This window comes from Sapajus apella, unplaced genomic scaffold, assembly GCF_009761245.1.
Source record: "Sapajus apella isolate SASKATOON/1434 unplaced genomic scaffold, GSC_monkey_1.0 scaffold72, whole genome shotgun sequence".
In the NCBI taxonomy this organism is placed as follows: Eukaryota; Metazoa; Chordata; class Mammalia; order Primates; family Cebidae; genus Sapajus; species Sapajus apella.
In genome coordinates, this window is record NW_022437012.1 from 2,104,700 (window position 1) to 2,125,518 (window position 20,819).

The 20,819-nt window shown below is 52.3% G+C and overlaps 2 protein-coding genes across 3 annotated transcripts in view; one reads left to right on the forward strand and one right to left on the reverse strand.

The window, feature by feature from the left end:
• Positions 1–6,345, forward strand: part of SCTR (secretin receptor) — an 82,414-nt gene extending 76,069 nt beyond the window's left edge. The window contains exons 12-13 of the mRNA XM_032250639.1: positions 4,112–4,153; positions 5,227–6,345. Of these exons, the coding sequence (XP_032106530.1) occupies positions 4,112–4,153; positions 5,227–5,376 (192 nt within the window). The 3' untranslated portion in view covers positions 5,377–6,345. The remainder of the gene's footprint in view (positions 1–4,111; positions 4,154–5,226) is intronic.
• Positions 6,346–6,954: 609 nt separating this feature from the next.
• TMEM37 (transmembrane protein 37) lies at positions 6,955–14,267 on the reverse strand. 2 transcript variants are annotated; one of them, XM_032250641.1, is made up of 2 exons: positions 14,166–14,267; positions 6,955–8,573 (listed from the first exon to the last, which is right to left on the reverse strand). In XM_032250641.1, the coding sequence occupies exon 2, from the start codon at positions 8,325–8,327 to the stop codon at positions 8,001–8,003; it is 327 nt and encodes a 108-aa protein (XP_032106532.1). In that variant the 5' UTR covers positions 8,328–8,573; positions 14,166–14,267; the 3' UTR covers positions 6,955–8,000. The 2 variants fall into 2 exon arrangements, with proteins under 2 accessions (XP_032106532.1, XP_032106531.1); XM_032250640.1 differs by lacking the exon at positions 14,166–14,267 and adding an exon at positions 13,827–13,934.
• Positions 14,268–20,819: the final 6,552 nt, after the last annotated feature.

Here is a 20,819-nt window from a genome sequence, read left to right on the forward strand (position 1 = left end):
AGCCATTTCTCCCAATGTTATCCCTCCCCAACCTCCCCACCCCCAGCTGTCTCTCCCCTAGTCCCCCACCCCGCAACAGATCCCAGTGTGTAACATTCCCCTCCCTATGCCCATGTGTTCTCATTGTTCAACACCTGCCTATGAGTGAGAACATGCAGTATTTGGTTTTCTGTTATTGTGTCAGTTTGCTGAGAATGATGGTTTCCAGATTCATCCAGGTTCCTACAAAGGACACAGACTCATCCCTTTTTTATGGCTGCATAGTATTCTGTGGTGTATATGTGCCACATTTTCCCTGTCCAGTCTAGCATTGATGGCATTTGGGTTGGTTCCAGGCCTTTGCTATTGTAAACAGTGCCGCAATGAACCTACTTGTGCATGTGTCTTTATAATAGAATGATTTATAATCCTTTGGGTATATACCCAGTAGTGAGATTGCTGGGTAAAATGGAATTTCTATTTCTAGATCCTTGAAGAATGGCCACACTGTCTTCCACAATGGTTGAGCTAATTTATACTCCCACCAATAGGGTAAAAGTGTTCCTATTTTTTTTAAAGGACTTAGTCCACAGTAGGGCCTTCACTGGGGTGGCCTCCGCCTGCGAGCAGGGGCTCAAACCCTCCCCTCATCCCCAGAGCTCTGTTCAGGGTAGGGTCTTCCTGTTACTTGCAGGTTCTGGGGAGGATGCATCACTGAGTGGAGTCAGGCCTTGCCCCACCCACACCTTCAGGCCACACCCTCCTTTAAGCTGGCCCTCTGCCCAATGGCCCCTGTCAGTGCCTCAGACCTCCCGAAAACCCAGCCTCTGGCTTAATCCAGGCTTCTTTTCCTTTTCGCCTGGGGGGCCAGGCAGCTAGCTTACACCACTGCTCTTGTAACAGCCAGGGAGGCTGGGCACACGATGCCCATTTAGCAGGTAGAGGATTTGAGGACCAGTTGGGTGGAAGGACTTAACCTGGCTCAGAAAAGGTACCACGCTGAGACCTTGGACCCGGGTCTGCCTGGCCATGGATGGGGACTTCCTGTCCCTCAGAGTTGGGGCTAGTGGTTGGGGCTGTGGACCACTTCTCTGGGAAAATGTCCTGTCAAGAGAAAACCAAAAGCACTTTCCTAATGTTCTCATAGGAATGCTCATGAAGAAAAAGGGTCTTTAAAAGTTATGTACAAAAAAAAAAAGAAAAAAAAAGTTGTGTACGAATATATATATGCATATATTCTTATATGTGCACACACATATAAAATATATATGTTCATATACATATATGAAAACGTCTTTCATATACAAAAGTGAAGAGAATAGGAGAGTGAACTCCATCACCCATCCTCAGCTTCAGCAGTATCCACTCATGGCCTCTCTTGTTTCATCTCTGTCCCTGCTTACTACCCCATCTTTTTAAGTAAATTCAAGACATCATGTTGTTTGATCTGCAAACACTTTAGTATGTATTTCTAAAAGGCAGGGGCTTAAAGAACACACACAACTAATAACACAATCACTGTCACACACCCTTTTTTTGTTTTTGAGACAGAGTTTCACTCTATCACCCAGGCTGGAGTGCAGTGGCACAATCTTGGTTCATGGCAACGCTCACATCCCGGGTTCAAGCAATTCTCCTGCCTCAGCCACCCAAGTAGCTGGGATTACAGGCGTGCGTCACCACACCCAGATAATTTTTGTATTTTTAATAGAGGTGGGGGTTTCACCATATTGGTCAGGCTGGTCTTGAACTCATTGACCTCGTGATCCACCTGCCTTGGTTTCCCAAAGTGCTGGGATTATAGGCGTGAGCCACTATACCCGGTCTTCATATACTCTTTAAAAATGTATTTAGACTTTCTGATTGTATAAATAATGCTTGCTTATTGTGACTAATTTGGGAAATAAGGAAAAGTTAAAAAAAGAAAAAGAAAAACAAGAAGAAAAAAATCTATAATCTCATAACCCAGAAATAGCCTCTGTTGGTGTTTACTTCTGTCTCTTTTCTGTCCACAAAGACACACACACACACACACACACACACACACACCCCCATAATTGGGATCATGATGTGTATGGTTTTGTATCCTGCTTGTTTTGTTTAATTCTCTATCATGCCCATCATGAACATTTCTTCATGTCATTAAAATTCTTCAAAGTCTCCATTCTTAATGATCGCAGAATCACGGTGGAAATTAGTAAACTTGCTGTCTTGTGTGAGGCCTGCCCCATATACATTGGAGCACAGCTAATTCCCTCCCCTGAACAGTGAAAAATGTCCTTGGACCCCAAGGCAGGGGAAGGCAGGCAACCGAAGCCCATGCGGTGGGCAGAACCCTCTGCCTGCCCGTGGCTCTGGGCCAAGCACACAGAGCTCCAGGCGTGCCTAAACCTCTTTGTGCCTCAGTTCCCCTGCGTGTAAGGTGGAGATCCTCCCACTTGCCTCGAAGGGCTTTGGCAAGGATTAAATGAAGCACCTGGGACCAAGAGTCCTACAATTACTCAGGCCTAGCTGTGCTCCGATCCGAGTCTGTTTTGTTTCAAAGCCTGCCTGGAAGTGCCTTTTACTCTGTGTTTGACAGTAGTTTCCAGACCATGATGCCCGTTTATTGAAACTGTCTGGGGATCTTTAAAAGCTGCTGATGCCCCCAGATATTGGGAACTGGGGACTGTAACCTGGACAAAAGGTCTCAGGTGATTCTAACGTGCAACAAAACTTGGACACCAATGCCCTGAGTGTTTCTGCCCCTCAAATAGTCCCCAGTCAATGCAGCAGTCATTGATATCTGAAATTCTAAAGCAGACCCCTCCAGCTTCACCACTAGCTTTTGTTAAAATGCCAATATCCCTGAGAAGTTGTACATATTAAGCCCACCAATGAGCTGATTCATCACCCTTTGGGGTCCTTTCCAATATCGTAAGTAACTACAGGCAGGCCTGGGTGGGACTAGGAAGGAGGGATTGGGCTGTCTGAGGTCAGGCCTCTGTGTGGGGAGGGCAGGGAGAGATGGGTGGCTTGAGGCGGGTCCCTGAGAAAGGAGATGAGCAGGGCGAATGCACTGCAGAGACACCACTTCCTGCTGATCTGTGGGCCTCTTTGGCTCCAAGCAGTTGCGTCAGCCTGGAGTCCCTCCCCTGGCAGAGCTCCACGCCAGGATCCTGGGGGCACCATCAGGAAATCAGGAGCTTCAAATGCCAGCGATGGAGGGTCTTACAGGCACAGACCTTGCCGCACCAGGGAACATAAAACCCTGAGCATGGAGGTGCACCCACTTGTCCATTAAGCAGGGAGGTCCAACCCTGCTCACTGCTGGCTAGCTGGGACCTGTACAATTTGTTCTGACTACACATTTGTTTTTCAATTTGAATTAGTTACCCACATTTAAACATCTTCAGATTTCTAGCTTATCTTGAAACAAGACCACACAGGGCCCAGGGTCTCACCCTGGGCGGGCGGCACCCCTCCCAGCGGAGGGGCCACACTTCAGGAGCCACCCATCCCTGCTGCTCTCTGGTGAGCCACCTGAGCCCAGCTGGCCGGGGTTAGCAGCCCCTGCTGACCTATCTCTGACACCACATGTGTTCGAAAGGGAGCCCACCTTTGGCTGCAGGGAGTTCGCAGTCTATGCTGGATGAGCCAGCACAGCCAGGGACACCGTGGGCAGCCCACGAGAGGTAACTCAGTTCCCAGTGATGCAAGACAGGTGGGGAAGTGAACCTGCAGCGGGTGATTAAGAGACCTGGGGGCCAGGCGCGGTGACTCACGCCTGTAATCCCAGCACTTTGGGAAGCTGAGGCGGGTGGATCACCTGAGGTTGGGAGTTCGAGACCAGCCTGACCAACATGGAGAAACTCCGTCTCTACTAAAAATACAAAATTAGACAGGCATGGTGGCCCATGCCTGTAATCCCACCCTCTTGGGAGACTGAGGCAGGAGAATCACTTGAACCCTGGAGGCTGAGCTTGCCGTGAGCTGAGATTGCCTCATTGTGCTTTAGTCTGGGCAACAAGAGGGAAACTCCGTCTCAAAAAAGAAAAAAGAGAGAAACCTGGGGAGGGCACAGCTGGTTAGCTGGCTCAGGCCAGGTGGCTGAGCACCTGCAGTAACCCTGCTGCCTCTATTCCTCTGGCAGGGACTGGTGGTGGCTGTCCTCTACTGCTTCCTCAACGGGGAGGTGAGTGGTCTTGGGTCACCCAGGTACCCAGGAGAGCTCCTAGCCATTGGATTCCAGGTCAGAAGGAGCTACCTGGAGGGGTGGTGGGGAGGGGGATGGAAAGGGTCGGAGGGAGTCCTGGGTCTGGTGGCAGGGGGCTCGGCCAGTTCTTTTAGGAGTCTGAGCTTGCTTAATGGGAGGAACAGAATCACCTGGAGGGATGTTAAAACCATGGCTGGACCCTGTTGCCAGTCATTCCACAAAAATAAATTCTGTAGGTCTGGGCTGGGGTCTGAGAAAGCGTTTTTTTAACAAGCACTCCTGGTGACGATGTTTATCTGTTCAGAAAATGCAGGAGGAAAGTTGGGCAGAGCCCAGGTTCCTTACTGCCCTGCTGCTTGCTCAATGGGCGATCTTGTCACTGCCCTGCTCTGGGCCTCAGTCTTCCCACATGCAAAGTGGGTGACTCAGAGGAACTGTCTGCAGCTCAGTCCTTAGGGATCTCCAGATGAGCATGGAATCCTTGGGAGACTGCACACTCACTTTGAGGACTCAAGCCTCGCACAGAGCATTTGGGTCAGGACCCCGGGCTCTGGGCATACAGAGCTATGTAGTGAACACGAGCTAGGCCTTTCTGTGACCTCCGACCATCTATCTGGTTTGCTGCACTTGAATGGGAGTGACCTTTGATGTTTCCCAAAAATCAAATATCAAGCCTAGCCTCAAAGGCTCAGCTGCTCCAGCTGGGAATTGTGAAGGAAATTTACAAAGAGCAACTCCCTGGGTCCCAGGTGCGTTCTGAGCTTGGGTGGCTTCATGGGAGTAAGTGTCCAGTTGTCTCAGGTACACAGTCCGTTCTTTGGGACATGATGTAATGAGATTGCAGGTGCACATGCCCAGGAGAGAGGGGACACTCAGTAACTACTGGACATTGGGGCTAAAAATGGCCATGAGTGGCCTGCAGGCTAGGGGACAGGACAGCTGGGCAGGAGTGGTAGGGCCTGTGTGGAGTCCCCAGGGGAGTGAGTGGGGCTCCAGGCACAGAACTGTCCTCTCCTCCTAGGCTGATGGCTGGTCTCCTGTCTCCCGGGCAGGTACAGCTGGAGGTTCAGAAGAAATGGCAGCAGTGGCACCTCCGTGAGTTCACACTGCATCCCGTGGCCCTAAGCTCCTCCTTCAGTAACAGCCCTAAGGCCAGCCACTTGGAGCAGAGCCAGGGTACCTGCAGGACCAGCATGATCTGAGAGGCGGGAGCACAGCCACCCATGGACAGAGACCAAGACGGGTCCTGAGAAGGCTGGGCACTACTGCAGGACAGCCTGTCTTCCCAGCAGACACCCTATGCCCTCCTTCAGCTGCAGATGCCCCTCCCCAGGCCTTGGACTCTTCAGAAGGGACGTGGGGCACTGTGGGGCAGGACAAGGCCTGAGATTTGGTTTGTTTGCTCTTCTGGGAAGAGTAGTTCAGGGGTCCCAGAAAGGGACAGGGAAATAAGTGGTGCCTGGGACAAGATTTGGTCTATATTTGTCCATCCTTTTGCCTTGACCCAAGGTGAGGGTGTATCCTCTGGCCTGCTCCTAACCCCTTCCTGCAGGAGGAGGGGTCCTCCCTGGTCCTCTAGCTCAGTTAATCAGGGACGAAACTAGAAGGCCCAGCCAACAGGAATTGCCCTTGGCAGCTCCGTGTGTCCCCTACCGTAACTCACCTGGTTAGTAGCTCTCACCCAAACCTTCTGGACAACAGCTAAAATAACCTGATAAAGTCACCATGGAGGCCAGGGAAGCCCCAGGACCCCAGTCCCTTTTACTATCCCTCACAGGCTCTGAGGTGCACACCCCTATTTTTCCTGCTTTTTTACACAGATGTCCTCAGCCTAAGGCCGACGCAGCAGGAAAAGGGGCATGATCCCATTTCATAGATGATAGGTCCACCAAAGCCCTGTGACTTGCCCAAGCTACTAAGAAAAGAGGAGGCAGAAGTTCAGTCCAGGGTGTTTGACTTTAAATGCCCAAGCTCCAAGGCTGTGTCAATGCTCTCCCTGCTCCCAGGCAGGGAAGGACAGAAGCAGTCTGCTGCCCCACTAAGCTCCTGGGGACTTCAGTCTCATGCTCTACTCTTGTTCTCGGTTCCTTTGAATCCTCACTCCCCCCATGTGAGGGTGAAAGAGGACTCAATTGTTGAACATTTCAACAAAACAAAACCTCTCGTGTTCAGGGGGTAGCGTTCTTGAGAGACGTAGAGAAACTCCCCTTTGTGTCAAGAAAAATGCATCTTGCTGGTGGCTGGGCCAGCTGTACTCCTGGCTTTGGGTGACCCTGGACAAGTGCATCCTCTCTGGGCCCTGACTCCCCACCTCTATCCCTCCCCTCTCCATGAAGAGACAAGGGAGTCACGTATCCCCTTTGCAACTTGTGGATTGCTCCAGGTTCCCATTTCCCAGGCTAAGATGTAACTGTGTGGTGGATGAGCTCCGTACTCTGTAAAACTGAGCAATTCACAGAAGCCTGTCTGGGGTGATCTCCATGGACTCTGGGCATCTTGGTAGTTCAACCTTAGAGTCCATGGCCTTACATCCTACAAAGCAGACTGCTTCATGACTCCATGCATCTTGGAATAAGAATTTTAGAACATCACGATAGAGGGTGTAGGCGCTCAGCCCAGACCAGGAAGGGAACCTGCAGTGACAAGGGCAGGACAGAGACCAAAAACCCATGCAATTGCTGGGAGCCGGAATTCACCAGGTGAGGGAGCGGGAAGGGGTGGGTGTAGAATGAAATGGACTGCAGGCAATAACCTCACCTACTTCTGGGCAGAAAAAGAACTAGAAAGGGAGCACTTTAATGAACAGAAATCCAGATGCGCTGGCAAGGATGGAAATCTCCACCGGTTCCTGGCCCCTTTCAACTCCACACATCCCCAGGATGGGTGTTAATCATTACCCAACCTCTGGCTGTTCCCCCTCACCCCCTGCAGAGTCCAGCAGGTCCAGATCCGTGCTCTTTGAAATGTGTTCTGGGATTAAAAATGGTGCCCTAAGGCTGTCTGACCCTCACAGTAGATAGACACGTGCGCGCGTTCCTTGGGGAGGGCTGCGTATTAGCAGTCAGGTGGGCCCTCCAGGGAGGGCTTGCTCAAGAACACTTCTTGAAAGAAAAAGGAAAGCCACCTTAAGGTAGAGTTCTGATAGGCAGACCTCCCAGAGGGGACAGCCAGCTGCTAGAAGCTGGGGTTATCCAGAGTTTGCAAGGTTCCCACAAAGGGCAGGGAGGCAAACCAAGTAAAATGGTTTGAAAACCTACTGTGTGCAAGGCCTTCTGAGGGAATCCTGAACCCTGCCTCTTTGGCAAGATCAAAGATGAAGCCAGGGACATACACACGAAGGACCTTTGAGCTGATGGAAGAAACTCCTAGGCACTATTGGCCCCTTAGCTGGAAGAACCATTCTTAACAACCCTGGGAGCCCCAGGGATTCTGCAGCCCCCATCCCAGCACACGTCAATGAAACAGGCATGAATTATCCTCGGCTATGCAGCTAGCTCAGGCAGTTACCCTGCTGCTTCCAACTCTATTCCAGTCCAGGGAAGAAAATTCAAGAAAGGCATTTTAAAATGTTTTTTTTCTTCTTCTAAAACCAACATCTGGCTAAGCCTGTGCAGCTGGTGGCACTGAGGCACCCTCCTGGCCTCTAGCCCTGCAGACCAGCTGCAGAGGCCCCCAGACCGTTTCTGACTGACCACCCACGAGTTATTGGCAAAGAGGCAGCTGTTTCAAGGTCCTTGTCCCACACCAGCCCCACCAGAGGCCACATGTTGACAAAGTCCCATCTTGACCACACTTTCCTGTAGAACTTGATGTCCCTGGAAGAGGCCTAAAATTTCCATGGTTGTTCCCAGGGATGGGTGATGCTGTTGATGTGAAGGCCACTGATGGCGTTCAGGAAGAAGAGGAAGGAGGCAGTGAATTCACACCAAAACATCAGGGTGAAGCCGATGAGTGTGACTTGGTTTCTGAGGAGGATCACAAAACCCAGGAGCCCCCCGGAGGAGAGGACGAAAGAGACCAGGAGGAGGATGGAACCCATGATCCACTTGGGCCGTGAGTGTTTGTCCTCGCACACCTGGGACACCATGAGGAGCTCCAGGCCAAAAATGGCGGCCACCACCGCCAAGGCACCCACGCTGCGCACCAGGCCCATGCCCACGGCCAGCCCGGGCACATGGGCCTGGCCCAGGTCTCTGAAGCAGGTTGGTGCACTCTGGTTGGTGGCGGTGCAGATGTGCCAGAGCCCGAAGAGGCGGTCCTCAGCCAGGAGCCAGCGCCCGTCACAAATGGAGACCGAGGACAAGACTACAGCCAGGGCCACACACGTGATGATGAGGGTCCGGATGAAGGATTCAAAGAACGAGCGGCAGGGCTGCCTTTGGCCCAACGGCCTCTGGGCCTGGAAAACACCACAGGAGGCACCCTGTCAGCCACAGCCCCGCCACACCCCAGCACCCTTTGCAGGGAAGACCCCTGAGCCACCTTCCCGCTCCCCACAGTCTGATTTTCTGCTCCAGTCTCCTGTGAAGCCCGGAACAGAGCAGACCCATCATCTTTGGGGAACCCTCCCTCCCTTCTAGACCCGTGAGCATTTACCATCCAATATTCACCAGGCACTGAGAGTTCCCTGAGCTTTCCTTCTTGTGGGTAAGAAATCCATCACAACTGCAAATCTGCAGCAGTTCTGAGTTCAGAAAACCTGTTGTGTCTGCCTCCTGTGACCTTGAGCATGCAGCCTGCCTCGATTTCTTTATACACAAAACAAGAATACGGCCTGGCAGAGGGTTGTACCAAGCACCAGGACTTTAGCACACCGACACACGATCCTGTTTCCCTCCATCTCCCCAGGACACACATGATTTTGTCCAAACCCCCACCCACCTGATGATTCTGAGCTGTCCACGTTCAGCCCAGGTTACTGCCTTGTTTTCTTCGGGGCTGAAAGTGACATTTGCACCTTGGACTTGCGCAGCCCGTTCCCTACCCAGAGCTTGCCAACCCCACTGTCTGCTCCTGCAGCTTCCGGGAGTGGGAAGGCCATTGCAGCTCTCCTTCACCTCTGGTTCAGCTCTGGAAGGAGGTGCCCTCACCCTGGTCTCCTGGCAAGCCAGGCTAGGTGTCCAGTGAGGTGTCTCATCTCACAGTCCAGGGACATGACCCAGGCATTGCACACAAGCCCTGACCCAGAAGGCAAAAAGAAAGACTTCTGGGACTCTTTTTTTTTTTTTTTTTTTGGGCAGGGATAGACTCTCACTCTGTCACCCAGGCTGGAGTGCAGTGGTGCGGTCTCAGCTGACTGCAACCTCCGCCTCCCGGGTTCAAGCGATTCTCCTGCTTCAGCATCCTGAGTAGCTAGGCTTACAGGCGCCCACTACCACCACATCTGGCTAATTTTAGTAGATGAGATTTCACCATGTTGGTCAGGCTGGCCTCGAACTGACCTCATGATCCACCCGCCTCACCCTCCCAAAGTGCTGAGATTATAGGCGTGAGCCACCGTGCCCAGCCAGGAACTCTTTACACAGCGCACAAAATGCTTACAATTCACTCCGCCTCCCCGCCCAACCTCAGCTCCCAGCGTACTCCCTTCTCCCCATGTCTAGAACTTTCTTTCCTCAGATGACGGGCCCTTCAGCCTCTAGAGGCTTTTCTGCAGCTTCCTGCCACCCCCCCCCCCAGGACAACGCCTCTTCTCTATTCTTAATGTCTCAGCTTAAAGCCTCTTCCACAAAAAGCACTTTCCTGCCCACTCAATCCAGAGTCAGGCCCCCCTTGGTATTCTGTGTCAGGCACCTGTTCGAATTCTTCACCATTCTGAGGACAGCTTGTAGTTACATATTAATTCTGTCTCATTCCAACACTGTGTGTCTGGGAGGGCAGCCCCCCACCCCACACCACATTCTGTGTGGACACTGCTATGTCCCCAGTACTTGGGCATCCAGTGGGTGTTCAGGGGAGAGGTGTGAGGTAAGTCAAAGGTCATTTGCAACCACTGTCACTTCCATCTGAAGCTCCCTTTAAACCAAGTCTCCTACACAGTCAAACATTAAATGACCCACTCTGCAGTATCTAGAAGCTGCCCAAGTTACACCCCATTTTGAGAGGTACGCAAAACAGACACGCATGACGGTCACTACTAGGACCCAGGAGAATGGAGCAATGAGGAACCTAGGGTGCGTCCTATGCCATGTGTTCAGACTCCTAAAAGAACTGAGGCAGGTCTGGGCCACGTCTGTCTGTGAGACATAAAACAAAGCCCTGTTTCTGGGAGACTCCTGTGGTCAGAGCCCAGCAAGAGTATCTGTTCATGCGCCCCAGACACACGAGCTATGCTAATTTCAACCCCAGGGACACAGGAATAAGGAGGTTTGCTTTCAGCACCTCTGCCTTAAGTAGTATCCTATTTAATTATTAAACCTATGAGGTTGATAGAGGAGGAAGCTCCATGGTGGGTGTATAGACGAAACTACGCGGAGGGCAGGTGACTTGCCGGAGATCACTCACCTAAATCACATGGCAACTTATCACGGCTGCCCAGACATCTGTATGATATGCAGGAGGTGGAATCCACTCAGCGGATAAATACTGACTGGGGCCTTCTAAGGATAGGGCCTTTGTGGTAGGGGCTCAGTACTGCTGGTGAGGAAAAAAACTAGTGTGCAGCGGGATTCCTCAAGGGCCATCCAGAGCTAGGACCAGGTGCTGGGACAAAGGCAGCCTGGGTGCCATCCAAAACATGCAGCTAAGAGTATGGGCCATGGTTCTCAAACTGTGTTCCCTTGCTCCTGGCGGGGCTTCCAGTGCCAAAGCCAGGTGGGCTGGGAAGCTGAGCAAGCTAGCTTTGCATCCTCTTCCTCACTTCAACTTAAACTGAGCCCTGCTTGGGACCCTGGGGGTCCAGGAGTCTATATTGCCTTTTACTGCCCCAAAAAAAAAAAAAAAAAAAAAAAAAAGGATTGACTGCTAAGAAAGAAACCAAAGGAAACTCTGAAAAGCTCTGTGTCTGCTCTGCACACCGTTAGAGGTGTTTGTTCTTGGGCAGTTTCTTAACCTCCTGAGCCCTTGTTTTCTCATTTAGAAAATGAAGTTAGTGACACTTGCAGGAAAGTTGTAGCCATGAAGGCACCTGGCAAGGTTACAAGGTCCCTAGAGAATAATATATAGTCCCCAAAAGGGGGAGCACTACATGCAGAGAACAAGTCACAGGACCCAGAAACCTTTTAACCCTAGACAGCATGCTGGCTGGAAAACAGGCACGTCCTGTCCCTTCCTCAGCCCCACCTGTCCTAGGCAGACCGGACTTTAATCTCCAGGTCCTTAGACATCACGTCAGGATCAGAAAATGAAGACAGCTGACCTCATCTCATTTCTTCACCCTCCTGCCACAAAGTAGGGCTTCATTTAAACTCTCCGGCCACCACTGAAACTCCCAAGGATTATATGAGATCATGTATATGAAGATATACATGACACACAGGTGGCTCCCAATTCACGGAAGCTATTAATAATACTAGTAAGAGTCATAACACATATTGGAGTCTTCATTCCTAACTACCTGGCACCTCTGCCAGCTTTCAGTGATGCAGGGCCTGAAATGGCTCCTGGAGGGCCGCTGGACAGGTGGGCAGTGGAAAAGAGGGGAGTGGGGAGGTCAAGTCCTGTCCCTGACCTACAGTACCCCTGCAGGGTACTTTGGGTAGCAATCACTTAAATCTCTCTGGGTCGTAACTTCCCTAAAAATGTAAGTGTTTTCCTTTTTTATCTGTAACCTTCAATGATTTCTAGTGACCTATAGAACCGGGTCACTCAACACTAGTGGGCTACTGAGTCCAATGCCATGGTCTTTTCCTCCTGTAACCCAGGGCCTCCTGTGTTCCCCTTAATCAAAGCACCCCCCAGTAGACAACCTAGGCTCCTCCCAACTCATTCCCCACATCCCCAACAGGTCTTCCATATTTGCTACCCCTCGTCACCCACTCTGCTCTAGCCCAGGTGAGGCCATCATCATCACATCCTGGAAGTTCATAGCCTCCTGATGAGCCGGCCTGCCTCTGCTCTTCTCAGCCTCCGCTGGCCCCACCTCTGACCCAGAACTTGCTTCCTACCTGTGTCTGCCCTCTGGCAAGTCATGGTTGTGGGGATGAAGAGTTATCACCCCAAAATAGCTGGAGCACCCCTTCACCTGGAGCCTGTGGCCTCCCCAGCTGAGCTCTCACCTTGCTACCAGGCTTCCTCCTCTTCCCGGCTGGCGACTTTTGCACCTCTTAATTTAGCATTCATTCCCCCATGCCCTGTTTCCAAGTCTCTCTCTCCACATGGGCTGTAAGCTCCCCGGAGAGGAGGGACCGCACCTGGTCTGTCCCAGCAGGCTGCCTGGCTGGGATTCCAGACTTGTTCCAGAACAAAGAGGAGGCATTCCCTGCGCCCCAGGCCCTGCTTCGCCCACTGGCCCCTCCTGCCTTTACCTAATGGGAGGAACCCCACCCACAGGCCACCCCCAAACCTCTTCTATAGCCAGGAACTAGACTACAGGATGGACAGAATTGACTTGCAAAGTGAGGCTTCTGTAACAGAGGATACGCTCTCTCAGGAAGCTAGATCTTTCTAGGGGTGGGGATCATGGCTATAGAAGAGGTTTTGGGGTGGCCTGTGGGTGGGTTTCTCCCGTTAGGTAAAGGCAGGAGGGGCCCGTGGGATTTGGAGCCAGGAAGCCCTGGGTTTGAATCTTGATTCTGTTCCTTGTCCAGCCACTGAGGGCACATTACTTCTGAGTCTCAGTTACCTCATCTATAAAATAGGCGGAACAGTATCTACCAGGCCAGTGTTGTGGCTGAGCGTTTGTACTCGAAGTCAACGGGCCTCTCTCATCCTGGGGACAGTCCAGCGGATAGACTGCAGCGGACGAGCTGCGGGAATGCCTGCGCGGAAAGGAAGCCCGCCGTCTGGGCAGCGGTACCGCCACCCACTGACTTCCCTTCGGAGAGCAGCAGGCCCGAGGGAACGGATAGGAATGTGTAGGTTCTCAGCCAACATAAACATCTTGCACTACGCTAAGGAGAAGCCAAATCTTCGGAGACACGGGCTTCTTCCCTCTCCAGAGCCGTTCTTTCCCAGAGGTGTGCGCGCCCCAGCGAGTCCACCCCCAGCCCAGCACCCCAAACGCAGCTATGCAGAGGGAGACGGTCTTCCTAACCCTCACCCCCAGAAAGGTCTAGCTTCCCGAGAGCGTATCTTCTGTTATATAAGCCTCACTTTGCAAGTCGATTCTGTCCCTCCACCCTAGACACGCCGAATTTCTCACAAAGGGGGACCCTTATGGTAAACTGACCCGTAGGTCACTGGCAACCCCAAAGAGAAACAGAAAAATCTTTCCCAAGGAAGTCTGGGAGCCTCTGGTGCCTGCAGGGCGGCGAGCAGAGGCAGCCGGAGTTCGCGCCGCGGGAGCAGCAATGCCAGGCAGGCGCCCCCAGGTTGCTCCCCTTCCAGCCTCCTCGGTTCCCAAGTTTGCAACTGGGGCGGGCACGCGGGGCGCTTGCACTCCCGGCCCGAGGCTGGAGCTCGTGGTGGGTACGCCCCGTCCCAGTCCTACCCCCTGCACCCTCCCCCCGGCGGGGCAGCACCCCGGGTCTGTGCCCCGCCGGGCGCCAGCTACCTGCACGCGGATGGCAGTCATGCTGCGCCCGGCGGCCGCGCTGCAGCCTCGCTCCCTCCAGCTGCTGGGTTGTGGCCGCCTTCGCCAGCCCCGGACCTCACCGCGGGGGCGGGGCGGCGGCTGGAGGAGGGCGGAGCGGGAGGGGGCGTTCAAAGCTCGGCAATTAACCCGGGCGGGCTCCGCGGGCCCCGCCGCCCTCCGCGGCTCTGATTACGCTGAGTCAGCAGGGGCGGCCGGGAGGAGCCCCGGGGGATCCGCGGGGAGGACCCGGCAAGCTGGGGGAGGGATCCCCCGGGTTCCAGGGCAGAGAATCAGGAAGTCACTCCGGCGCTCCCGAACCTCGGGGGACCGCTTCGCCTGGGCGCAGATTCCTCGAGGGCGAAGACGGCGACACAGGGCCGGAGGGTTCGGTTCCTGTCCCAGCTGGTTGAGTCGAGCCTCTGGGGACGCGGCAGGGTCCGAAGGGAGGAGGCACGCGCCGGGGCTCTGTTGGCCTCACCCTGCGGTGTGACCTTGCGCTGCTTATTTAACTTCGGAGCCTCGGTTACTAAGGGAAATATTATATGTGAACGTTGGGGCTCCTGTGGGGTCCCCGCTAAGTGTGAACAGAGAGGAACTTTTGGGGCAGTCCTACTTGCGTTCCTAAAAAGGGGATGTAAAACCCTGCTTTCCTCCTGAACTCCTCAGGGACTATAAAAAATGGGCGTGTGCCAAACAAATGTAGTTATTCTCCATTTCGATGGAATCTGAGTTGACTTTTTTTTTTTTTTTTTTTAGACGGAGTCTCTCTCCTGCCTGCTGCCCAGGCTAGAGTGCAATGATGAGATCTTGGCTCACTGCACCCTCCGCCTCCCGGGTTCAATCCCGTTCAAGCGATTCTCCTTCCTCAGCCTCCCGAGTAGCTGGGATTACAGGCATGCACCACCATGCCCAGCTAATTTTTGTATTTTTAGTAGAGACGGGGTTTCACCACGTTGGCCAGGCTGGTCTGGAACTCCTGACCTCAGGTGATCCTCCCACCTCAGCCTCCCAAAGTGCTGGGATTACAGGCGTCAGCCACTGCGTCCTGCCAGATCTGAGTTCTTAAACAGGCAGCACCTAAAAGCCTTTACCCCCAGAAACGGTGGAGGTGGAAAGGGCATCCAAGGGCCACAAATTCCAAATGAGAGGCCTCCGTGCTGCCCCTCAGATGCGGTGGTAAAGCAAGACCCGTTACTACATGGCATAAATTAAATAGTCTGGTTCAATCAGATAGGCAGCTCCTGGTGACTTTACCCAAAGACAAGGCAACTGCACTCATCCGTTTCCCCCTTAGAGCCAAGGGAGAAAGAGGGGTAGTTACAATGCTCTGTATATATTCCACTTAGATAATCATCTGATTCCATCCCTGCCCAAGACACCTTGTCAAATCCTTTACCCGAGTCCCGAGGCTTGACAAACACAGAAATGGCCCAGGCACAGGAGAGCTTGGCCCAGGCCACCCACATTGAGTCCACTGGAGAGCCGGGACTCCATTTACCCAGCAGGCCTAGTCCAGGTCTGAGTTCTTGCCACCATTCTGCACCAGAGTCACCTGGAGGATTTGTTGAAACAGATCACCCGGCCCCACTGCAGAGTTTCTGGCTGAGTAGGCCTCAGGTGATGTTGGTGCTGCTGGCCTGGGGGCCAGGCTTTGAGAACCACAGAGCTAAGGCAAAGGGCAGCTGGCCAGGCTCAGCCAGCTTGGTGCACCTCTGCTCTGGGGCCTTCCCTCCATGGCCCCCACCTGCTTTCTCCCCAGTCAAGGGTCCCAGAAGCTAGACCCTCCACAGGTCCGGGTTCTGGAAAAAGGGCTCACATGGGAAAGGAAGACCTGCTGTGTTGGGTGGGGGGGTCCTTTCACTGAGCCCTAAGAATGCCCTGTGGGAGAGACCTTCTGGATCATAGCATCTTACCTGGCCAAGAGGGATGTGCCTGGAATTAACGTCAGAAGGAACAGTCAGGTGGGGTCATCTGCACCTACTGTGTGCCTTCTCCAATTTCGTGTATGGTCAGGCATGTTTCTCACAGCCTGTTATGCTTTGTTAGTAAGAACAGAAAAGTCTTGAATCAGTGGAATTTAGAGCAACATGTCTTGTCAGCAAGATAGTTGGAGAAGCAGAAATGACTTAGAATAATAAGGAGGAAGTAACTCTCCAGTTCTGATCATCTTATGCTTACATGAGGACTGGGGACATGGCCAGAATCTGGCTGGAATCTGAGCTGAGACTGTAAGACCTGGAGTCTCCTAGGTACCTCCCTGTCTGAGAGGGTTGGGGTGGTGCAGGCAGTGGCAGCATCCGCAGCCCTCCCTTAGTGTCCTCCCAAGCCCTGGTGAGTTAGCCAGAGAGGTATTGGGGTCAGAAGTCCCAAAGCACAGTGCTTTGACATACCCAACTGAAGAAGCCTCAAGGTCTCTGTGGCCCCCCCCACCCCACTATCTCTCCCAAAACGCAGGATGAAATTGAAGTTCCTTTATCTGCCTAACATCAGGACCCACCAAAAGGAACAACTGTTTTTTCTTCTCCTTCCTGTAGGAAGAATGTAACGACACCTGGCAAGTTAATTTCTGTTCCCTGATCCGTTGAGCTCCTCTGCAGAATTCCTCTTCTCCCCTCTCCATCACCTGTTCTACCACGATAGTATAGAAGCTTCTGAGCTCTGCTGAGGGGTGGGCATCACTCTGCGATTCTCCCCAGGTATACATGTTAAATAAATGTATATACCTTTTATCCATTTAATGTGCCTTTTGTGAGTTTATTTTTCATTGAAACTTCAGAGGGCGAAGAAGCTCTCCTTTAAACCCTACAGAAACAAATAATGCACCAGGAGAAGAATGCCCAGAGAAGTAGAGAGTTTTAGTGTTTCGGAGGGGGTCACGGCAGGGACAGAGGTAGGGGCTGGATGACTGGGTGGACCCCCAGGTGTTAGAAACAGCATGGGCATGAGTGGTGGGCTGTGGGACAGCACAGAGTCTGCCTGTGCTTTGACTTTCTCTACCTTTTCTCCAGAGTGTGTCAGACTCAGTACCTGACCCTCCCTGACCCCTACTTCTAGGCCTGGCCAGGGATGGGGAAAGAGGAATGACGTAAAGAAAGGGAGGAAGTGGCTTCCTCCCACCCCTCTGACCACTCTCGTCTGATAAGGAAGACCCAGGCATGCTCCTCAGAGAGTTTCAAGGGTAATGGTAGGGACACAATTCCTGATCATTTAGTCAACAAGCACTGGATCTGTTGGTCAGTCCACAAACACTCTTTCCTCTTGGGGCCTTTGTAGTTGCTGCTTCCTCTGCCTGAAATGTTCTTCCTCGAGATACTCCCATTTAAGACTCACCAGCTCATTTCTTTGAAATCTGGGCTCATGTGTCACCTTATCAGAGAGGCTACAACCACCCCACATCTAAAACGGTCCCTCCATTCTCTTTTCCCTCCTGCTCACATACACATGTTTACTTGTCCCCTTTCCGCTTTTAATGTAAGTTCCAAGAGACCAAGGACATTGTCCCCGGTGCCTATGACAGAGGCAGGCACATAGTAGGTTCTCAATAAGTATTCATTGACTAAATGAATGAAGTGATTGAATACCTACTATGTAGTCACCACTGTCCTGATCAATGAGGGACAAAGAAGAAAAAGACAAAGCCGGCCAGGCACGATGGCTCAAGCCTGTAATCCCAGCACTTTGGGAGGCCGAGGCGGGTGGATCACGAGGTCAAGAGATCAAGACCATCCTGGTCAACATGGTGAAATCCCATCTCTACTAAAAATACAAAAATTAGCTGGGCATTGTGGTGCACGCCTGTAGTCCCAGCTACTCGGGAGGCTGAGGCAGGAGAATTGCTTGAACCCAGAAGGCAGAGGTTGCGGTGAGCCGAGATGGTGCCATTGCACTCCAGCCTCGGTAACAAGAGTGAAACTCTTACCAAAAAAAAAAAAAAAAAAAAAAAAAAAAGGCAAAGTCCCCGTCAATGGTAAAGTGCTTGGGTTTTAGAGTCAAAATCTACCTCTACATTTCTGCTCTCTCCCTGGCCTCCCTAGTTCAGGCTCCACATCTTGCTCTCTTTGCCCTCACACCCTCCATGTATTCCGTCCTCTCCTCTCTGCCCCTCCAGTGCCTGCCCGGCTTCAGCCCACCCCAGGCCCCTCCTCTGCAGCTGGATGCCTGTGGAGCAGCCTTCACTCTCACCTCCTCTGTCCTTCAAGCATCTTCCCATCCCTCTTTTCCAGGGCCCAAGAAGCTTTGGTTCCTGGCCTCCCAACCCCCCACTTTCCTACCAAGATTTTCCCCTGGGTGTCCGCAGAGCCTCTTCTGGGGCATCTGTTGACTTTCCCACCAGAGTAACATCCCACCCCTGGCTTGCCACTCTTTCACCTTTGTAAATTCCTGATCATTAGCTGAACGTGGCTATTTGTCTGTTTCCTGGATTGCATCTTTCCCTCTCTAAAATATCATGGGCTCCTCTTTCCCTCTTTCACCACTCCACGCCCAGTCCCTAAACAGGGGCTGGCCAATAAGGTTTGCTTACAGAGGAACCAGGCTCCAAATGCATTCTGAGAAGAAAAAAAAAACTTCCTCAGTTTCCTGTCAAATAAGAAGCATCCCCCTATTGGTGTTGTGAGGATCCCATGAGGCAATGCACGCAGGTGTCAGGTCACCACCCTGGCCGGCATGCCCAAGTCCAAATAACTCATGATCTTCACCATCCAGTTTCCAGGGGCCTCTAAGTTGGGTGGTCCCTGCTCCCAGGGAAACTTAGGTCTGAGAGACGACACCTCTGTTCGGAGATTTAGTCTTGGTGGGGGGGTAGTTCCCAGTCCTGAGGGTTTCTCTTTTGAGAAGCTGAAAGGTGGGAGGGACAAGGTGGGGCAGATATACTCCAAACACCCAGAGGTAATAGCAGGGAGTCGGCAGGAGCAGCCCCTTGAAGCTCACTGGGCAGCTTTAAAGCTGCCTGGTGCCAGAATGACTCACTCTCCCCGTGCCTTGTCCTTCTGACCTCCCCAGGTTTCGCCTTGGCTGTGGCCTCTTCCGTCTCCTCTCCTCCTGCTGCCCCGCCTTTACCCACCAGGTCTTCCACCTCTCCCAGCCACCACCCCATGGTTTCCGGGATTCCAGGCCTTTCCAGGCTGGTTCTTTCCCTCCAGCCAGGCCTCCCCGTGCCCTTTGCCTCCTCTGCCTGGAGCCCCAGCCCATCATTCGGCCTCCTTGACCTCCTCTCAGGCACCTAATTGCAACACAGACCTTGTTTGCTGCATTTTAGTGCGAGCCGGCTGGGGGCCAAAGAGTTTCCCTGCCTTGCCCTGAGTCCTTCCTCCTTGCCTTCCCTCTGAGTGAGGAAGGGTCACAGGTATGATATTCTCCTTCGGCTGAAGAAGAGGCCTGTCAGTCAGCAGCCCCATCTGGCACACCCAACATCTAAGGGGGAACGCAGGGGAGGGCTGAGTCTGCTTGAAGCAATGAATGAAATACGGAGGAACTAGTATCTTTCATAAACGTGTCTGCATACGGGAAACTTCCTCCTAAATGTATCTATCTGTGGGAAACTTCCCCCACGTGAGTTTTTTGAAGGCACTTCTGTATTTAGAGGTGGTACCAGAGAGGTGGAGTGAGGAAGAATGATGAAGATGGGGCTTTTGAAGGTAGCCTTTCTGTAGGGCCTCCCTTTCCAAAGTCAAGTCCTTCCTTGAGGCAGATGGAGGTCTCAGGACCCCACAGATTTCCAGGCAACCCCATGGGAGAGAATTCTATCAACTTTTTCTTTGCAGACTTGGATACTGGACTTACCAGCATACTCTGGGACACGCAGTTTCTTGGAGACGGTAAACAAATGCACCCAGAGTTATTGTACAGCATAGACTGCCAGACCATCTCTTCCCAGAGTGGATGTGTGTTCTTTCCTCATCACGGTACCCCTGCTGGGATCAAAGCGCCCGAGAAGCACAGTTAGGCACCAGGAGCTGGTTGGTGAGCACAGAAGGATGACTGTGGAAGTTCAATTGTTTACACAGGGCTTTGCCTAAGCTCTGGGGAAACCCGGGAAACACTCCACCACTTAGGTTGTTAGATTTGATGTTTACAAGGAAAGCTGTCTGGGTCAAAGGGTCTGGGAAGAGCAACAAGGAAAACTGGGATCTCTAGGGAATTCACTGGGAGCAGGATGGCCTCCCCAGGAGGATAGGGTAAGGGACGGACTTTGGACCGCCAGCTAGCACTTGCCCATCATCCTCAGCCTGTAGTCCTGTTTTGTTTTTTCCACAAAGTGTTGGGTGTGGTTTGTTTTTTTTTTAAAAAAAGACACAGTCGGCTGGGCATAGTGGCTCACGCCTGTAATCCAAGCACTTTGGAGTCCAAAGTGGGCGGATCACTTGAGGTCGGGAGTTCAAGACCAGCCTGACCAACATGGTGAAACCCTGTCTTTAAAAAAAAAAAAAAAAAAGACACAGTCTCGCCCTGTTAGCCCCTGGGCTCAAGCAATCCTCCCACCTCAGCCTACCAAAGTGTTGGGATTACAGGCATGGGCCACCGCGCCTGGCCTCTAAGTGTTTTTAGTTAAAAGAAAAAAAAAAGTTGAGGATTTTATGCTAAATTCTGGATTTGTGGTGTAGGGGTCAAGGCAAACTTCCTTTTACCCTCTGAAGGTTTACCGAAAAACCAACTTGCAAAAGGAGGTGTGGCACAGAAATGTATCAGCATGCAAGGTGGTGAATCACAGAGTGATCACCCCACCACACAGTGGGGTACAGATGGTTCTGTACTCTTCTTTCTAGGGGAGAGGGAGATGGAGAAGTATGAATGATTTTAGAGAGATGCTAAGTGATCTTTAGGGGAATTCAATAGTCTTGAAGAGCATGCATTGGCCTGGGACACAGTCTGTTGAGCCTGTAGAGCAGCCAATGGTGTGTGACAAAGGCCTACCCTGGTGTGTGCACAGACTTCAGTCTTCCTGCCATGGGAGTTCAGTTAATGAAAACTCAG